We start from the raw sequence: 15,909 nt of genomic DNA, 5'->3' as shown, positions 1-15,909 counted from the left end.
GAGGTCTTCCCAGCTCAGGGATCGAACGCATGTCCCCTGTATTGGCAGGCGAATTCTTAACCACTGCGCCACTAAGGAAGTCCCTCTCAGTCAGTCTTGGTGCTCTTATGACTTTCTTTGCCTGAGCATCCTGCCATGGTAAGTGTGATCTTATTTTTATTTTCAGCTTTAATTTTATTTATTTATTTATTATTTTGGGGGGGTACACCAAGTTCAATCATCTGTTTTTATACACATATCCCCGTAATCCCTCCCTCCCTTGACTCCCCCACCACCCTCCCCGTCCCAGTCCTCTAAGGCATCGTCCATCCTCGGTGATCTTATTTTTTAAAGATACATTCTCATTCATTCATTTTCCTTTCTCTCTCTCCCTCCCTTCCCTCTTCTTCTTCTTCCTCTCTCTCTTTCTCCTCTCTCTCCCCACCCCCCTACCCCCAACACAGCCAGCTACATACTTCATCTGGTGCTTAATCAAAGAAACTGGTTTGTTGCAGTACTGGAGGGAAAACTGGTGACGTTAGAATCATTGAGACAAAATGTCCAGATTGTCAAGGGCCATTAAGTCATAGTGACTCTTTGTAAGTGCTGATTTCAGAACGTGACCTGCTCTTATGCCCCAAGATTAATCTCTACAGTGTTCCCCTCCTGACTCCCTCAGTTTCAACTGAACTGTACTTTCCTGCCTCCCTGGTACCCGCTCCTGCTGAGCCTGGTGTGGCCTTGTCTACATCGTCCCCAGTCCAGAGCCTGCCTGATCTTGATTATGACACTCAAATGGTGGCCCTTGGATAAGGATAAGGTTTTCCTCTGAATCCCATAGCACGTTGTATTTTACTTACACTATCTCAATCTCCTAGGTATTCTAGTCCTTTGTGCATGCAACTCAACTCTTTCATTACTTTATATAAACTCCTGGAGGCGTCTACTTGAGTAGGGTCTATGTCTTCTTTATGTCTGGATTCCCATAGTACAGTTAGCAGAAATCCAAAAATGTTTAACATATTAAAAAATTAAATGTCATTTCACAGAACTAGGGGGGAAGAAAGAGCTACTTTGAAAGGGAAAATGAAGGTTAATTTTTCTTTTTTTTCTTTAGGCCACGCAGCATATGGGGTTTTAGTTCCCTGACCAGGGATCGAATCCACGCCCCCTGCATTGGAAGCACAGAGTTTTAACCACCAGACTGCCAAGGAAGTCCCAAGAAAGCTTAATTTAATTGTAGTGACTGGTAATGTTATGGACTGAGTTGTGCCCTCCTTCAAATTCATATGTTGAAGCCCTTACCCCCATTTATTTCAGGGGTATTTGGAGACAGGGCCTTTAGGGAAGTAATTAAGGTTAAATGAGGTCGTAAGTTGTGGCCATCATTCAATAGGATTAGTGTCCTTATAAGAAGAGAAAGGGACACCAGAGATTTCTCTCTCTCCACGTGCAGAGCAAAAAGGCCATGTGAGGGCACAGTGAAAATGCTGCTCTCTGCTAACCAGGAAGAAGAGGGCTCGCATCAGAACCTGCCCATGTGGGCTCCTTGATCGTGAACTTCCAACCTCCAGAACTGTGAGAAAATACATTTCTGTTGTTTAAGCTACCAGCCTCTGGTGTTTTGTGACGGCAGACTAACACAGTGGTGAGATATTTAGTAGAAACAGAAAATCAGTCTCAATAAAGGAATATTAATGACAATCAAAGAACTCACTGAATCTCATGTTGAGACTTTTGGCGGGGGTGGGGGTGGGGAGGCGAGAGGAGGGCAGAAACTAAAGAAAGAATTGGGAAACATGGCTCCTTTTGTCTCATTACGAGAGGCACAAGGATGCCCTCATCCTGCAGCCACGTCAGTCCTCTGTGGCAGAGGAATAAAAACTGATAAAAATTACAACTGGAGTCCAGGAACTAAGAAATTGAAGGGGGCTAAACAATTAGTTTTAGATCAAATATAAAGTCAGCAGAGGGAAATAAGCGCTAAAATAATATTTTAAAACAACTGGGAAGTTGACAAGGAAATTGCTAGTGGCTTCCATTAGAGTAAGTGCATACTCTCTTACAATGTTTCCTTGAAATGATGATATATTGATTTTCTTATAAGATCATTACAAGCCATGGAAAGATGTACCTGAGTCGTTAGGGACATTACTGAATAGAGGCATCAGGCCATATCACAGAATCCACGACCTCAAAACCAAATGTGATGGAAGAACACACTGGAAAGCCAAGACAGAAAGAGAACAACTCTCTCTGGGGTCATAATCATTGCTCTCGAGTCCTTGCCAAAAACTCATCATAACTGCATATTTTAAATATGTGTCATACTTTTGATGCTTCAAAGAAAAAAACCTTTCTTGGACAAAACAAAAACAATAAGGATAAGCAAAATACATTTTTAGAACTGTACTCCTTAGCAATATTGTGGTTTAATGTCTATTCAATTCTCATATTAGAGATTTTTTTAAAAAGGAGTCAAGAAACTGTTTCTTGTAAAATCTCCTTTTATCCAACATGTGGAGAAAACATGGTGATAACTGAGGCACTTTCTTATTCTTTACAATGGATTCCAATGTATTCTATCCCTAAATTCCAAAAGGTTATATATGATAGGGTTTTTTTTTTTTAGTATTTATTTATTTATTTATTTGACCACATCAGGTCTTAGTTGCAGCATTCAGAATCTTTCATTGTGGCACGTGGGCTTCTTTCTAGTTGCGGAGCTCAGGCTCTAGAGTGCTGGGGCTCCGCAGTTGCGTCACGTGGGCTTAGTTGCCTCGAGGCACATGGGATCTTAGTTCCCCGACCAGGGATCAAACCTGCATCCCCTGCATTGGAAGGCAGATTCTTAACCACTGGACCACCAGGGAAGTCCCTGATAGTTTTTTTTTCTTTTTTAAATAAGCTTTAATGTAAAAATTTTTAATATTGAAGTATGGTTGATTTACAAAGTTGTGTTACTTTCAGGTATACAGCAAAGTGATTCAGTTATACGTATGTGTGTACTTTTTCAGATTCTTTTCCATTGTAAGTTATTAAAAGAGATTGAATATAGTTTCCTGTGCTATACCATAGGTCCCTGTTGTTTATCTATTTTATACATAGTAGTGTGCAAATAAACTTTTATTAAGTGTAAGTTACAAACAGCAAAGTTTGTAATTTATACTTACTTTGCATAAGTTCTAAAGCAATAGCTTGATGAATTCTCACAAGGAACCACAACAGGGTAAACACCATCCAGATCAAGAAATAGAACATTACCAACACCCCAGATGCTCCCTCCAAAATGTAGTTCTGAGCCAGACATATATTTTATTTTCATAAAAATAATATCATTAATGAGAGTAAATGCCCAGATTAACGGACAGAAGTCCAAAAGGTTTATGGACACGGCGCCCAGGGGCTCATTCAACTTTTTAGATTCCTTAATCAACTGCATGGCACTCATGGGAGTACAAATTAGCATAACTATTCAGTGTCCCTTGAAAATAATTTTGTGATATGTATCCAGATCCTTAAAAATATTTCTATCTTATGCCCTAGTAATTCCAGCTTCAAAATCTTTCCTGAAGCCCTATCAGAGGTGTAGTCACAGATCTATGTCTAGATAGCATCATAAGACCAAAAGCTTTGAGATAACTCCACCACCTCCTAACTGTGCAACCTGGGACAAAATATTTAACCAACTGCTCTGATCTCATTTTTCTCATGGTTAAGGAGTACTAATAGTACTCACAAAGATTACATTAGTTACAATGCATAAAGAACTTGAAACAGTGCCTGTCACTATTAGCAGTTCAATAAATGGTGAGTCATTAGCTATTATTACAGAAACATTCATCACTATATTATAAATAATAGGAAAAAATTTTGAAACAAGCTACATAACCAGAAATAGGAGTCTGAATACGAACACTCTTGTATATCCATACAAGAGAATATAATGCACCTCCTGGGGATATCACATATTGGTTAAAAATGCAGCTTCTAAAGCCAGAATGCCACTTGCCCGCAACCAGCTGTGCAACCTTGGATTTTCTTAACTCTCTGAGCCTCAGTTTCCTCACCTGAAAATAGAGGGTGATAACACCTACCTTGGAGGGTGAACTGGTTCATACCCACAAAGAACTTAGAATAGTCCCTGGCATACAGTTGGTGCTTAATCAGTGTTAGTCCCTCCATTTTAAGTGCTGGAGCCTGATGGCCCTGTCCAGGGCTAGGAAAGTACGTGCCTGGGAGTTGGGGGAGATCAGAACAAAACCTAAGTTCCCTTGGCGTGAATAGAAGGAATTCGAGACACAAGCCTCGGCCTGGGGGCTGCGAGCTGGAGGGGGTCGTTCAACGGGCAGCACCACAACAGGCTGCTTTGATTCAAAGGGAAACACCAAAGGCCCCCAAACAACACCTCCCACCGCAGCCACAGACTAGCCTTGGCGGGAGGAAGGAGCTGGAACGCTTTTCCTCCCATCCAGCCCCGCCCCCTCCGCCTCTTTTCTTCTCCCTGCCGGCCGCCCCCACCCCCTTCTCACTGCGGGCTTTTCAGAAAGAACAGAAGTGGAGGAGAAAGGAGATTTACATCCACTTGGAGGAGGAGATGTGCACTAGCAGCTTCCACACAAAGAACTGGGAGCTGCTCTGATGGGACCCCTTTCCCCACCCGGATCCTAAAGCCCTCACAGGGTTGTGGATTCAAGCACGTGGTTTCTGCCCTAAAGGAGCAGGTTTACAACCAGCCTTGGAAACCCGAAGGGTATTGAGACGTTTCTCTTGATCTGGTGACTCCAGTTCCCGGAAAGAACAAGGATGAGCGGTGGCCAAGCCCTCCTTCCACCGGATCCTATTCCGCCCTGAGCCCAGGTCCCCTCCCTAGCAGCATCTTTCCTCCCCCAGGGATGCTGCCCCTCGAAATGGGCGCCAGGTCTGCGTGCAGACTGCGGCTGGGCAGCCCCGGTCTGCCAGGAGGCCAGCGTTCCTTGAATAGTCGGGACAGCGACAGGGGCCCCTGGGCGGCTGCCAGGGCCCCCTCCCGCTGCCCGCCAGCACCAGCGCAGGCAATGCCGCCCCTGCTTCAGTGCCTTGGTCGAGTGTGGGAAGAAAGCTGCTTTTCTCGAGCCGTGTCACTGCCTCTCCTTGTCGCAGTTCCAGCAAGGCCTCTGCGGCGTGTAGAGTCACTGCTACCTTATAGGGGTTTTTCCATTTTCTTTACCTAAAACGGGGAGGCATTAATTACTATTTCTGCCGTGCCCCCACTGTGCCCAGATCACAGAGAGTATCCGGATCCCAGTAGCTAGCCTCCCTGAGGGTATAATGAAATGGGCCACATTTCTAAGAAATCACTGATGGCTGCTGTTTTCTCATTTTAAAAAATGCTCTTAAGATAGTATTCATCCAGCGAGGAGCACAGGTCAAGACTCCTGTATCCTAAGAATCCTGGTTCTTGTCACTTGGTCCCCAGTGCAAGAACCTGCGTGTCAGTGACACGGCGAAGAGACTCGGCTCTCGTGGACGTTCCTGGAAATGCAGTCATGGCCCAGGTGCCTGTGAAGCACTTGAGCATCCTGGAAGGAGCCGCCCCACAGATTACACAGGACTTTTGCAGAAAGATCCTCCTCAGCAAGATTTTGCTTAACGTGAAATCACCCCGTGTTGCAACTAGGAAGCTATATGACTTGAAACTATCTTGGAAAACACGTGAGTGCTCTTTATGGTACGTAGTTCTGAAGCCAGGTTACAGCTTCAAAGTTCAGTGTGAGCTCTGTTTTACCCTTCTGGGAAGAGCGGGAGAAGTCAGAGGAGGGAAAGCGCACCCCATGAGAACTCTGTCCTTGGAGGGTCCCTGGTGGGATCTCAGTGAAGATAGGCTTAGCTCCCTGACACATCGAAGAACACGTGTCAGACACGGCCTGCCCTGACCAGGTCTATACCAAGGCTTTGAGGATGCTACAGACTAAAATACCTTCCTCCTACACACCCACTAAAGGTGGACAGCATTTGCCGAGTTGGTCCAGAGACCGCTATCAAGAAGCATATCTGGCGTTTATAAAGTCAGAGTTTGGCCTTTTGGCTCCTTACAGTTTCTATAGACTCAACAGTTTGAGGAATTTCACTGAAGTTCTATTTCGCACAATAGCTGCAAAATGTGAAGTGTGCCGTTCCCTCCGTGTCCGCTCATCAGTTAGGGTACTAGAAAGCAAGGGCCAAGAGTGGGCAAACACACCTGGTAGTTAAAGACCTACATACCAGGAAATGCTCTCCTTGAAAGGCTGAACAGGACTGTATGTGTGATAAGGGATCGTGTTCCCAGCAGGTACGGCTTGAGGTGAGATGATGCTTATCTAAACGGCTCCCAGGGACTCCCCAGGGGGGTGAAATCCCAGTCAACGGTCCTGATTTGCTTTGCATCTTTCTTGATGGGTCCTTTTAACATCCAGGATGACCAAATTGCTTGCTTGTTAATTATTATTAATTGCATGTGAGTAGTGGTGTGACTGTCTCACTTGAAAATTTAAGTAGACAGAAAATACGTGAAATGCAAGGGATTATACATGCAAATCAAATTGGGGTTCCATTGCTCTAGGTAGGGAGGCCTTGGGAGAGCCAAGGTCACCAGGCTCTCTGTCCCTTAGCCATCTGCACGGCTAACCTTTCTAAACTCACACGTGTCAGTCTGTGGTGTGGACAAGTGGTTCAGGCCACTTGTTTAGCCCCAGATTTGCTTCCAGGTCAAGACCTTGCCTTGTAGGTTCCTGCTTGTGTAACTTACAGAACAAGGGTCTCTGCTTGGAACCCTCTACAACAGTGGTCTCCAAGCTTTTGGCATCAGGGACCAGTTTCGTGGAAGACAATTTTTCCATGGGCGGGGGAGGCGGGCAGGGTATGCTTCAGGCGGTAATGCGAGTGATGGGGAGCGGCAGATGAAGTTTCGCTGGCTCGAAGGCCACTCACCTCCTGCAGTACAGCCCGGTTCCTAACAGGCTTCGGACTGGTACCGGTCCACGGCCCAGGGTTTGGGAACCCCTGCTCTACAGCATCATCTAGAAACCTCAATCAGAATGGATGAGATCGTCCATCTGAGAGGGAAAAGTGATGATTCCATGCCAAATACTATGAAGGGATGTCTACATGTTCTACCTTCTCAATCCTCATAACAGCCTAGCGAGGTGGACATTATTACTCTCATTTTCAGGTGAGGAAAATGAGAACTGGAGAGGTTCAGTAACTTGGAAAGCTCTCCAGTAGTCACTAGAAACCCACAGACCTGGGATTCAAGTTCAGCTCTGTTTGAGCTATGTTCTGGTCTTGGTGCATCCTACTTTTTACAAAATTTATTATGAAAATTTTGAACAAACACAAAAGCAGATGATGGATCCCTAAATATCTATCACCCTGATAAAACAGTTGTCAAGATCATGCCACTCTGCTTCATCCTTATGGGACAATTTTCTTTGGCTTCATTTTCTGTCAGTTTCATCTCAGCCAGGATCACTCATTCACTCACATGCTGGGTTTCAACCAGACTAAACGAGCTGTTTAGTTTTTCCCTGAATATTGCCTCCTGCCTCTGGGCCTTTGCACATGCTGATCCCTTTGGCTCACTGGTTTCCAGCCCTGGTCCACGGATGTCTATAAGACATCGGCCGACCACATCAGAAACTTCTATCACTAGTTACCCTTCCCTCCATGTCCTTTTGACCTACTCATCCTCACTCTTCAAGACTCCCTTCTGGAATCCTCCCTCTCTCCACAAAGCCTTCACTGATGTCCCCAGTCTGGCTAAGGGTGCTCCCTCCCACTCTCCCACAGCGCCTGGTACATATCTCTGCCCTGGTGGAGTGCTCCAACAGACTGTGAATGCCTCCAGGGCCGACACCGTGGTTCTGAGCTCTGTATCCCCAGTAACTAGTGATCCGTAAATGTTTAAGCAAGGGAGGAAGACGAAGAGAGTGGCAGGAAAGAAAAGGAAAGAATGTGAAGCCATCCAGGTTCCTAACCCTGCTGGTCTTGGGATGTGAGGAGCCCCAGCACCTCTTCCACAGGTGCTTGGCACAACAAGAGTTGCCTCCCTTGCACAGATGCAGTGTGGGTCTTAAAACAGCCAGATGATACAGCAGAGAGAGTAAGAAAGAAAATGAGACTAGCACCTGGGACCAGGGGTCCCCAACCCCCAGGCCACGGACCAGTACCGGTCCTCAGCCTGTTAGGAACGGGGCTTCACAGCAGGAGGTGAGTGGCAGGTAAGGGAGCGAAGCTTCATCTACGGCTCCCCATCACTCCCATGGCTCGCATTACCACCTGAACCATCCCCCCCACCCCCGCCCCGTCTGTGGAAAAATTGTCTTCCACGAAAGCGGTCCCTGGTGCCAAAAAGGTTGGGAACTGCTGCCTGGGACCACACGCAGAGCAGTGGGTCCCAGGCTTTCGAAAGGTGCTTCTTTCTAGCTGCCCTCATAAATTCCTTTTGGAAATTTTGCCACCAGAAAATAGCATCTGTTTAATTCATTTTCCAATTATCTTCAGACATTCAAAGGAGCATTTAAGAAATGGGTACCTTCCTGTTGTATAAAGTAACAGACTTAGAATGTGTTACTTCCTGAGCAAATAAGAACTGTATTTTTCAAACCACACTTTGAAACTAGGAGATTCCAGAAGAATATTTCATTTCAGGCCCATCTACAAATTCTTGGATGAACCTTCCACATGCGTAAGTGGGATGAAAAATGAGCCCAAGGGCGGTTTCAAACTGTACTTAATTTAAGCTTATGAGCCCCTGTGAAGGAGATTTCTGTCTGATTCAGAGTCATAGCTCAGGAGCTAGCACGGACCTTGAAGATGAGGCCACGTGGACAGATCAGAAAGCCATGGTCCAGAGCTACATGCTGGCCATGGTGGAGTGGAGGCTAGCTCGCGGGCTTGCTGAGTGATGTCCAGCCCACTGTTCTTCCCACTACCCTGCATCCTCTTACCATCCCCTTTCTCTAGATGTCACAGGTAAACCCAAGAAACATTAGGCAAACTTGGTCAGTGTTTAGGACTATCGCTGAGTTGCTGGGAGCAGTCATGATAAAAGAATTAACATTCACTGAGCATCTGCTGTGTGCTAAGCGCTGAGCAAAGAACGTTTACTCATCGCCACACATAATCCTCACCGTGGCCCGGTACCATGGATAATCGTCCTCCCTATCATCTGGCTGAGGAAGCCGGGGCTTAGAGAGATTAGGTACCTCTCCCAATGTTCCACAAGAAAATGGCCAAGCTGAGGCTGGAACCAGGAGTGTCCGAATCAAAGCTCTTTCTTTTCATCCCATGTTCTTCAGGTTCTCTTCCGTGTGTCACTCCTCCCGGGGCCCGGCACCGCAAAGCACAGGTCCAGCTGTGGCGTGGCAGGGCCAGGCCCACGTGCCCCCCTCACCTGGCCCTTCCTGGCACTCAGCTAACTGGGCAAGCCTGCTGTTCTTCAGCGCTCTCCCCTAGTTAGAGGAAGTGGTCCTTGACTTTCCTTCCCAGACGCCAATTAGCTTCCTGCAGGAGGTCACATTTTGGTGGCAGTGACTAGATGGATTCTTGAAAAGCTATGAATATGAGTGCCAACCCTACTCCACAGAAACGCCTCAGTTCATCACACAAGGTTAGGTACTGTATACCTTCCGAATGATTGACTTTTCAGGCCACTTACTAGCTGTGTGACTTTGTGCAAGTTACTTAACCTCTCTGTGCTCCAGTTTCTTTCTTTGTAAAATGAGGACAATACCCGTACTTCAGAGGGATTAGGGAGGACAGAGTGAGATAATACATGTAAAGTCCTGGCACATGGTAAGTGCTCAATAAATGACAGGTATTATTCCCATCAGGATTTGTCATTGTCGTAGTATTTCATCCATGTAGGCTTGTTTCTTTGGTTTCGTAAGCCCATGAGAACAGCCCTCAGTGTTGAAAAGTTTTAGAGGAACATTACTTTTTATTGTAAATCTCCTATTTTAGCATGAGTTTGTATAAATTCTGTACCTCAAAATGATGCTGTAAGTGTCTGAAATTCCAGGAGCCTGGCATGCCCGCCATTCTGATAAAAGAAGCCAGGCAGGAGCTGTCTTTGTGTTTGCGGGGTCTCCTGGAAGTGACCACATCCTCTCTCATTGGCTTCCTCTTGGTTCTTCCTCTCTCGCCAACCCCCCCGGGGGTGCTTGCCAGGTGGAAATGTGAGAATGTGCTGACCTGAAGCAAGTCAGGCTTTGGAAGGCCTGAGGTGGGAGGAGGGGGTGATGCACACCTGTCCTCTGCCCACTGAGCCTCCACCTCACCTGGGGCAGCACTGGCAGGGCCAAAAAAGTTCTGCTCCTGAGCAAGACCACCCCATGGGGCGACTCATCCCCCTTTCTCAGCTTCTCAAACCATTGAAGGAGATCTTGGCCTCACCTGGAAATCACCAGGTGTTTTCATACACTGTGCTGAAACAGTCAGGATGCTTTGGGTCAAATTCATTAAAAAACCAAAAGCAGAAACCTTTGCATCTGATTTAAGTCCTCCAGGGGCCCTAAATCACGTTGGCTTCAAACATGCTGTGTCTAGATAACAAGCGCAAAGTCCGGGGATTAGGCGAGGTGGGGAGATTTATAAAGCATTAGGCGTATTAAAGCCCCATGATTCACCCTTCGCTTTATCTAAAAAGTAAGCCACACCCCTTCCGTTTTTCAGGCTCTTGTCTCTGTCAAACACAGACTGAGTTTACTGACCTCACACCTTGAGGCTCATCAGAAAGGAAAGGACAAAATCCTCCCATCAAAGCTGCCATAGTGAGTTTCTGCTCAGCAGGAGGCGGGAGTTCCCAAAGCAATCGCCAGGGCTTTAGACGGTCCATCCCTACGCCCCTGCTGGCCGCCCAGCAACAGCGCGCCTCCTCCCTGGCCTCGTCTGGCCCTCTGCCCTAGGAGAGGTGTTTACTCCGCCAAAGGAGGCGTCCACTGTGATGAAATCGGGCACCGAAGACCGGTGCCTCAGCGGTTCCCTGCCCTCGCTCACTGACATGCCGGAAACCAGGCAGAAGCCCCAGGAGGGCTGGCGAAACCCATCTCAGGGCTAACCCCCATCTCTCACGTGATGTCCTCTGGCTCCAAAGGCTTCTCTCTTGGCCAGTCAAGGACAAATGCTCTAACCCCCCGGGGCTTTCCTTCATTCCTGAGCCCCCCTGCAGCCGGCCTTACTACCCTCTGAGCACTTTTATGAGGCAGTAAAACTTTACAGCCTGCAACTCTAAACCGTTCCCACATTTCTGAGTAGAACGATTTATGGCATACAAGACTACTACGGTTTGCCTTTTGAAAACACCAGCAGATCTTAGACCCTTTCAAACGGGATTGACTGAGTTACACCGGCTAACAGCTGGCTTTCAGAAACCCCCCAGTAGCAGAGCTGAACTCCCGTCTGTGAACAGCTAAGGTGGAAAATAAAACAGACTTTAGAGTCTCACAGCATCACCGAAGTAGCCCTACGCTTTGCCTCTTCCGTGTTGCTTTGATGTCACACCCGCTTGTTTGCATCTCTCCCCGATTTTTTTCTTCCCTGCTCTTTTCTTATCGGCGTTGACAGGGATCCCTGAGCTTCTTCAGCCAATCCAGAGAACCGATCTCTTCCTTCCGTCCTTAGCAGGCAGAAAATTAAAACCAGGAAAAATCTAGCAACTCAATCACAGCTCCTTTCTCCAAAACAGTGCCCCGGATCAACCAGCGACCCAGAGAAAGCATCGCCGCCCGCTCAGAAGCGCCCTTACCCGTGTTCCATATCGGCCACTCCGGTGCCTCGGAGACGGGCCCCAGCCTCCTCAGATGTGGGGACTCAGCTCGCTGCAGCCCACAGACAATCGGGCCCATTATAGTCATCAGGCTGCCCAGTTAAAGGGTGGCCCTTACAAAAATATAAACAGCTTGCCAGCAGAAGCCAAGGGGGCGGGGCCGCAGCATCAGGGGACAATGGGAGCCAATGATCAGCCTCTCTGGGCTCTGTTAGCTTAAGATATTGTGTTTCATTTTGAAGAAGGGGAGACAGAGAGCGAGCACAGGATAGGAAGGGCCAGCCCAGCAGCATGAAAGGGGTCCAAGTTGAAAAGTTTAATCACTGCCCGCAGACCATTTTCAAGGAGGGGTTTGTATGCCTCGCACATAATAATATATATTTTCAGAAGTCACAGACATTTGTGTTGCATTAGCCATCTCGGTCTCCCGGGATTAAAAAATGTCATATTCATTGGGGTAGAAAGGAGTTTTTCAATCAAAGAAAAGAGGAAAGGAACAAAGTCCAAGGAAGATGCTTATTTTGTTGAATATAACATCTGATGAGAAGTACTCACTACATCTACAGAGAAAATGCCTGATTTGATTGGTTTGTCCTCAGAACCCAGAGAAGTGGGCTTATTTTATTTCCCAAATATTAATGCCTCACATTTAAAAAACATGCTCACTTAATCTGATCATACTACGCAGACGAAACAGAAGTTAGTTCAGTGTATCTGGGAGAAAGCAAATACACTAGCTTTTTTCTCTCTTCTGAACTTAACTAAATTCTGCTTGTAAAGCTACTATGTCAGCTTAACCTTTCAATACCCTATGATAATAGCCAGTGTATTATTTATCTCTAAATAATACACTGAGATAAAAATAAAATTAAGAGCTTTTGGCTGATTTGTGGCATCACGTAAATTATAGGCATACAAACTTTGAGAAAAATGCAGTAATTACAATGTGGAATAGTCTCCTTACTTATAAGGAAAGCACAATAGCTATCAAAATTAACTAGCAGAGAAACAGAAAAATGTTGAAATATTGTGTTGGTCAAAAAATTTGTCTGGGTTTTTCCATGCGATGTTACAGAAAAACCTGAATGAACGTTTTGGCCAACCCAGTATGATCACTTCCACAAATTTTGTATCAAGCCTTCCGACTTTGATTACAAAAATAATAATCCAAAGACACTGTCCTCTCTGATCTATGGTAGTTTTAAAATATTTATGATTCTACTACTGATCTCGAATTTGTATTAAGGTGAGATTCCTCGACTAGCTTGTCTAAATAGTGCTTGAGGCGGCTTCTGGCCCTTCTGTTTTTCCACTGATTCCAAAGGAGCTGTTACATCTGTACTTGCATGGTTCTGGATTTTAAAGTAAAGGTTACCTTCTGGTAAAGGTCTAGTTTTCCTCTAAAGCATTAAGACCCTGTCATTAAAAAAGCTTCAGGACATCGAAAGCATGAACAAAAGAAAAAGTAGATAAATTGGACTTTATCAAAATTAAAAACTTTTGTGCATCAAAGTCCACTGTCAAGAAAGTGAAAAGACAACCTACAGAACAGAAGAAGCATGTGCAAACCATGTATCTGATAAGGGTCCAGTATGCAGAATATAAAATGAACTCACAATTCACCAACAAAAAGACAAATAACCCAATTTAAAAATGGGCAAAGTGCTCGTAGAGAAATTTCTCCAAAAGTGATATACGAATGGCCAACAAGCACGTGAAAAGATGCTCAACATCATTAGTCACTAGAGAAATTCAAATCAAAACAAGGAAGTACGACTTCACAAATATTAGGAAGGCTATTAAAAAAAAAAGTGTTGCGGAGGATAAGGAGAAACTGGACCCTTTGTACAGTACATTGCTAGTGGGAATGTAAAATGGCTCAGTTACCATGGAAAACAGTCCTTCAGTTCTTCAAAAAGTCAAACATAGAACTACCATATGACTCAGCAATTCCACTCCTGGGTAAATAGCCAAAAGAACCGAAAACAGGTACTCAAACAAATACATGTATACTCATGTTCAAGCAGCATTATACACAGATAGCCAAAAGGTAGAAACATTCTAAAAGCCCATCAACAGATTAATGGAACAACAAATTGTGGTATATACATAAAATAGAATAGTGTTCAGCCATCAGCCATAAAAAGGAACAGAATACTGATATATACTATAATACGGTGACTCTTGAAAACATAAGAGTAAACCAAGGAAGCCAGACACAGAAGGTTACATATTATATGATTCCATTTATGTGAAATGTCCAGAACAGATAAGTCCATAGAGACAGAATGCAGATTAGTGGTTGCCAGGGACTGGACGGAGCAGGGAAGGAGGAGAAACTGCTTAATGGATGCAAAGTTTATTTTAGAACTAGATAGAGGTGGTGGTTGCATGACTGCGGATGTACTATATGCCATTGAATTGTCCACTTTAAAATGGTTAATTTTATTTATTTATTTTTTATTTTTGGCTGCATTGGGTCTTCGTTGCTGTGTGTGGGCTTTCTCTAGTTGCAGTGAACGGGGGCTACTCTTTGTTGCGGTGTGTGGGCTTCTCACTGCGGTGGTTTCTCTTGTGGAGCACAGGCTCTAGGTGCATGGGCTTCGGTAGTTGCAGCACGTGGGCTCCGTAGTTGCCACGCACGGGCTCTAGGGTGCGTGGGCTTCAGTAGTTGTGGCACACGGGCTTAGTTGCTCCTTGGCATGTGGGATCTTCCCGGACCAGGGGTCGAACCTGTGTCCCCTGCACTGGCAGGCGGATTCTTAACTACTGTGCCACCAGGGAAGTCCTAAAATGGTTAACTTTGTGTTTTATCTTAGTTTTTATAGCTTCCGTATCTTCTGGGTTCAACAGGAGCCTTCTTTGAAAGGTCATCCTATGAGTATACTGAAGATTTTTTAAAAGAAGATTTATTCAATTCAATTCGTTCATTATTTGTGTATTTATCAGCATCTGTTAAGTCCAGATGCTGTGGGGCAGTGGGTGCCAGGAGACCCCCTTGCACCCTCTCTATCAAAGGTTAGAAAGAACAGGACCACCCAATGGGGAAAGGAACATGGCAGGCAGGGTGAGAGAATTAATGTTTGATAAATGGCTGCTACCTGCTGGGTCCTCCCATGCTTGATCTCATTTACTACTCAAAACCACTGGGAGTGGACGTGGTAGGAATTATTATTCCCATTTTTATCAAGACAGAAACTGAGAATCAGAGTTTAATTACCTTCCCAAAGTCACCCAGCCCTCAGGCAATGGAGCAGTTTCTCTCTCTTCTGCCAGCTGTTCTCTGAGCAGAGATGTGTGAGAAACGGAATCCATCCCCAATGCAGAAGGAAAAATAAGTAAATGACTTAAATGTACTGAGGCATTTTAGTTGTTGACAAAAGCAGTGTGGCTCCCCTTCTCATGGGATAAAGACACAAAACCAGGGGAAAACATAAAATTGTCAAAGCCTTACTCAGACAGTTTCATTTTCAGAAAACAACCACAGAACTTTAGAAACAGAGGAATTTTCTAAATAATCTCACCAGATATCCTCATTTTTCTGATGGGAAATCCGATGTCCTGTAAAATTAAGTGACATGCCCAGAGTTATACAGCAAAACAGCAGCAAAATCAGGGCTAGGATTCAAGTCTCTTAACTTCTAGTCCAACATTCCTTTTACTATGCCACACATGCAAAATTAAGAAACCAATCCCAGATTAATCTTTTACCGAGTAGATCTCAAATTCTTTACCTCTCCAAAGAATTAGCAGACATGATTCCTACTCTCTATAAACTCCGAGCGTAATGACCTATAGCACATATTTGGCATTCTCCGAGAGGTTACTATTTCTTTCTTCATATAGTTTGCTAAACATCAATAAAGAAGAGAGCGATTCACAAGTTATAATTTGGGAAGGACTATATTCGGACTTGTTTGTTTTTAACACAGGTGAGCCTCTTGGAAAGTTGGAACAGGAAATGAGCTGAGAACACAGAGAAGGAGGAGGCTCCGAAAACATAGAAGGAAGACTTTGCCAGGAATTTCACTAAGAAAACACAGCTCCGTAGGACAGAAACTCTCTGGGCACACTGTCCCACACCCCCCAAGGCCTGGTCTTTCCTGACTCCATCAAACATAATACACAAAATAACTACAGAAGGA

The 15,909-nt window shown here is 45.2% G+C and overlaps 1 protein-coding gene across 2 annotated transcripts in view; it reads right to left on the bottom strand.

Moving 5' to 3' along the window:
- Window positions 1-11,882, bottom strand: part of TRIM2 (tripartite motif containing 2) — a 119,320-nt gene extending 107,438 nt beyond the window's left edge. The window contains exon 1 of one of the 2 annotated variants that reach the window (XM_057725908.1): window positions 11,744-11,882. Coding sequence is in view for 1 of the 2 variants with exons in the window: in XM_057725909.1 (XP_057581892.1) it covers window positions 11,744-11,754 (11 nt within the window). In the remaining variant the exon portion in view is untranslated. The remainder of the gene's footprint in view (window positions 1-11,743) is intronic. The other variant, XM_057725909.1, reaches the window with a different exon arrangement.
- Window positions 11,883-15,909: the final 4,027 nt, after the last annotated feature.

The sequence above is a fragment of the Hippopotamus amphibius genome, chromosome 3, assembly GCF_030028045.1.
Source record: "Hippopotamus amphibius kiboko isolate mHipAmp2 chromosome 3, mHipAmp2.hap2, whole genome shotgun sequence".
NCBI classification, from domain to species: Eukaryota; Metazoa; Chordata; class Mammalia; order Artiodactyla; family Hippopotamidae; genus Hippopotamus; species Hippopotamus amphibius.
The sequence above is the reverse complement of the archived record's forward strand: the minus strand, read 5'-3'. Positions and strand labels throughout refer to the sequence as shown.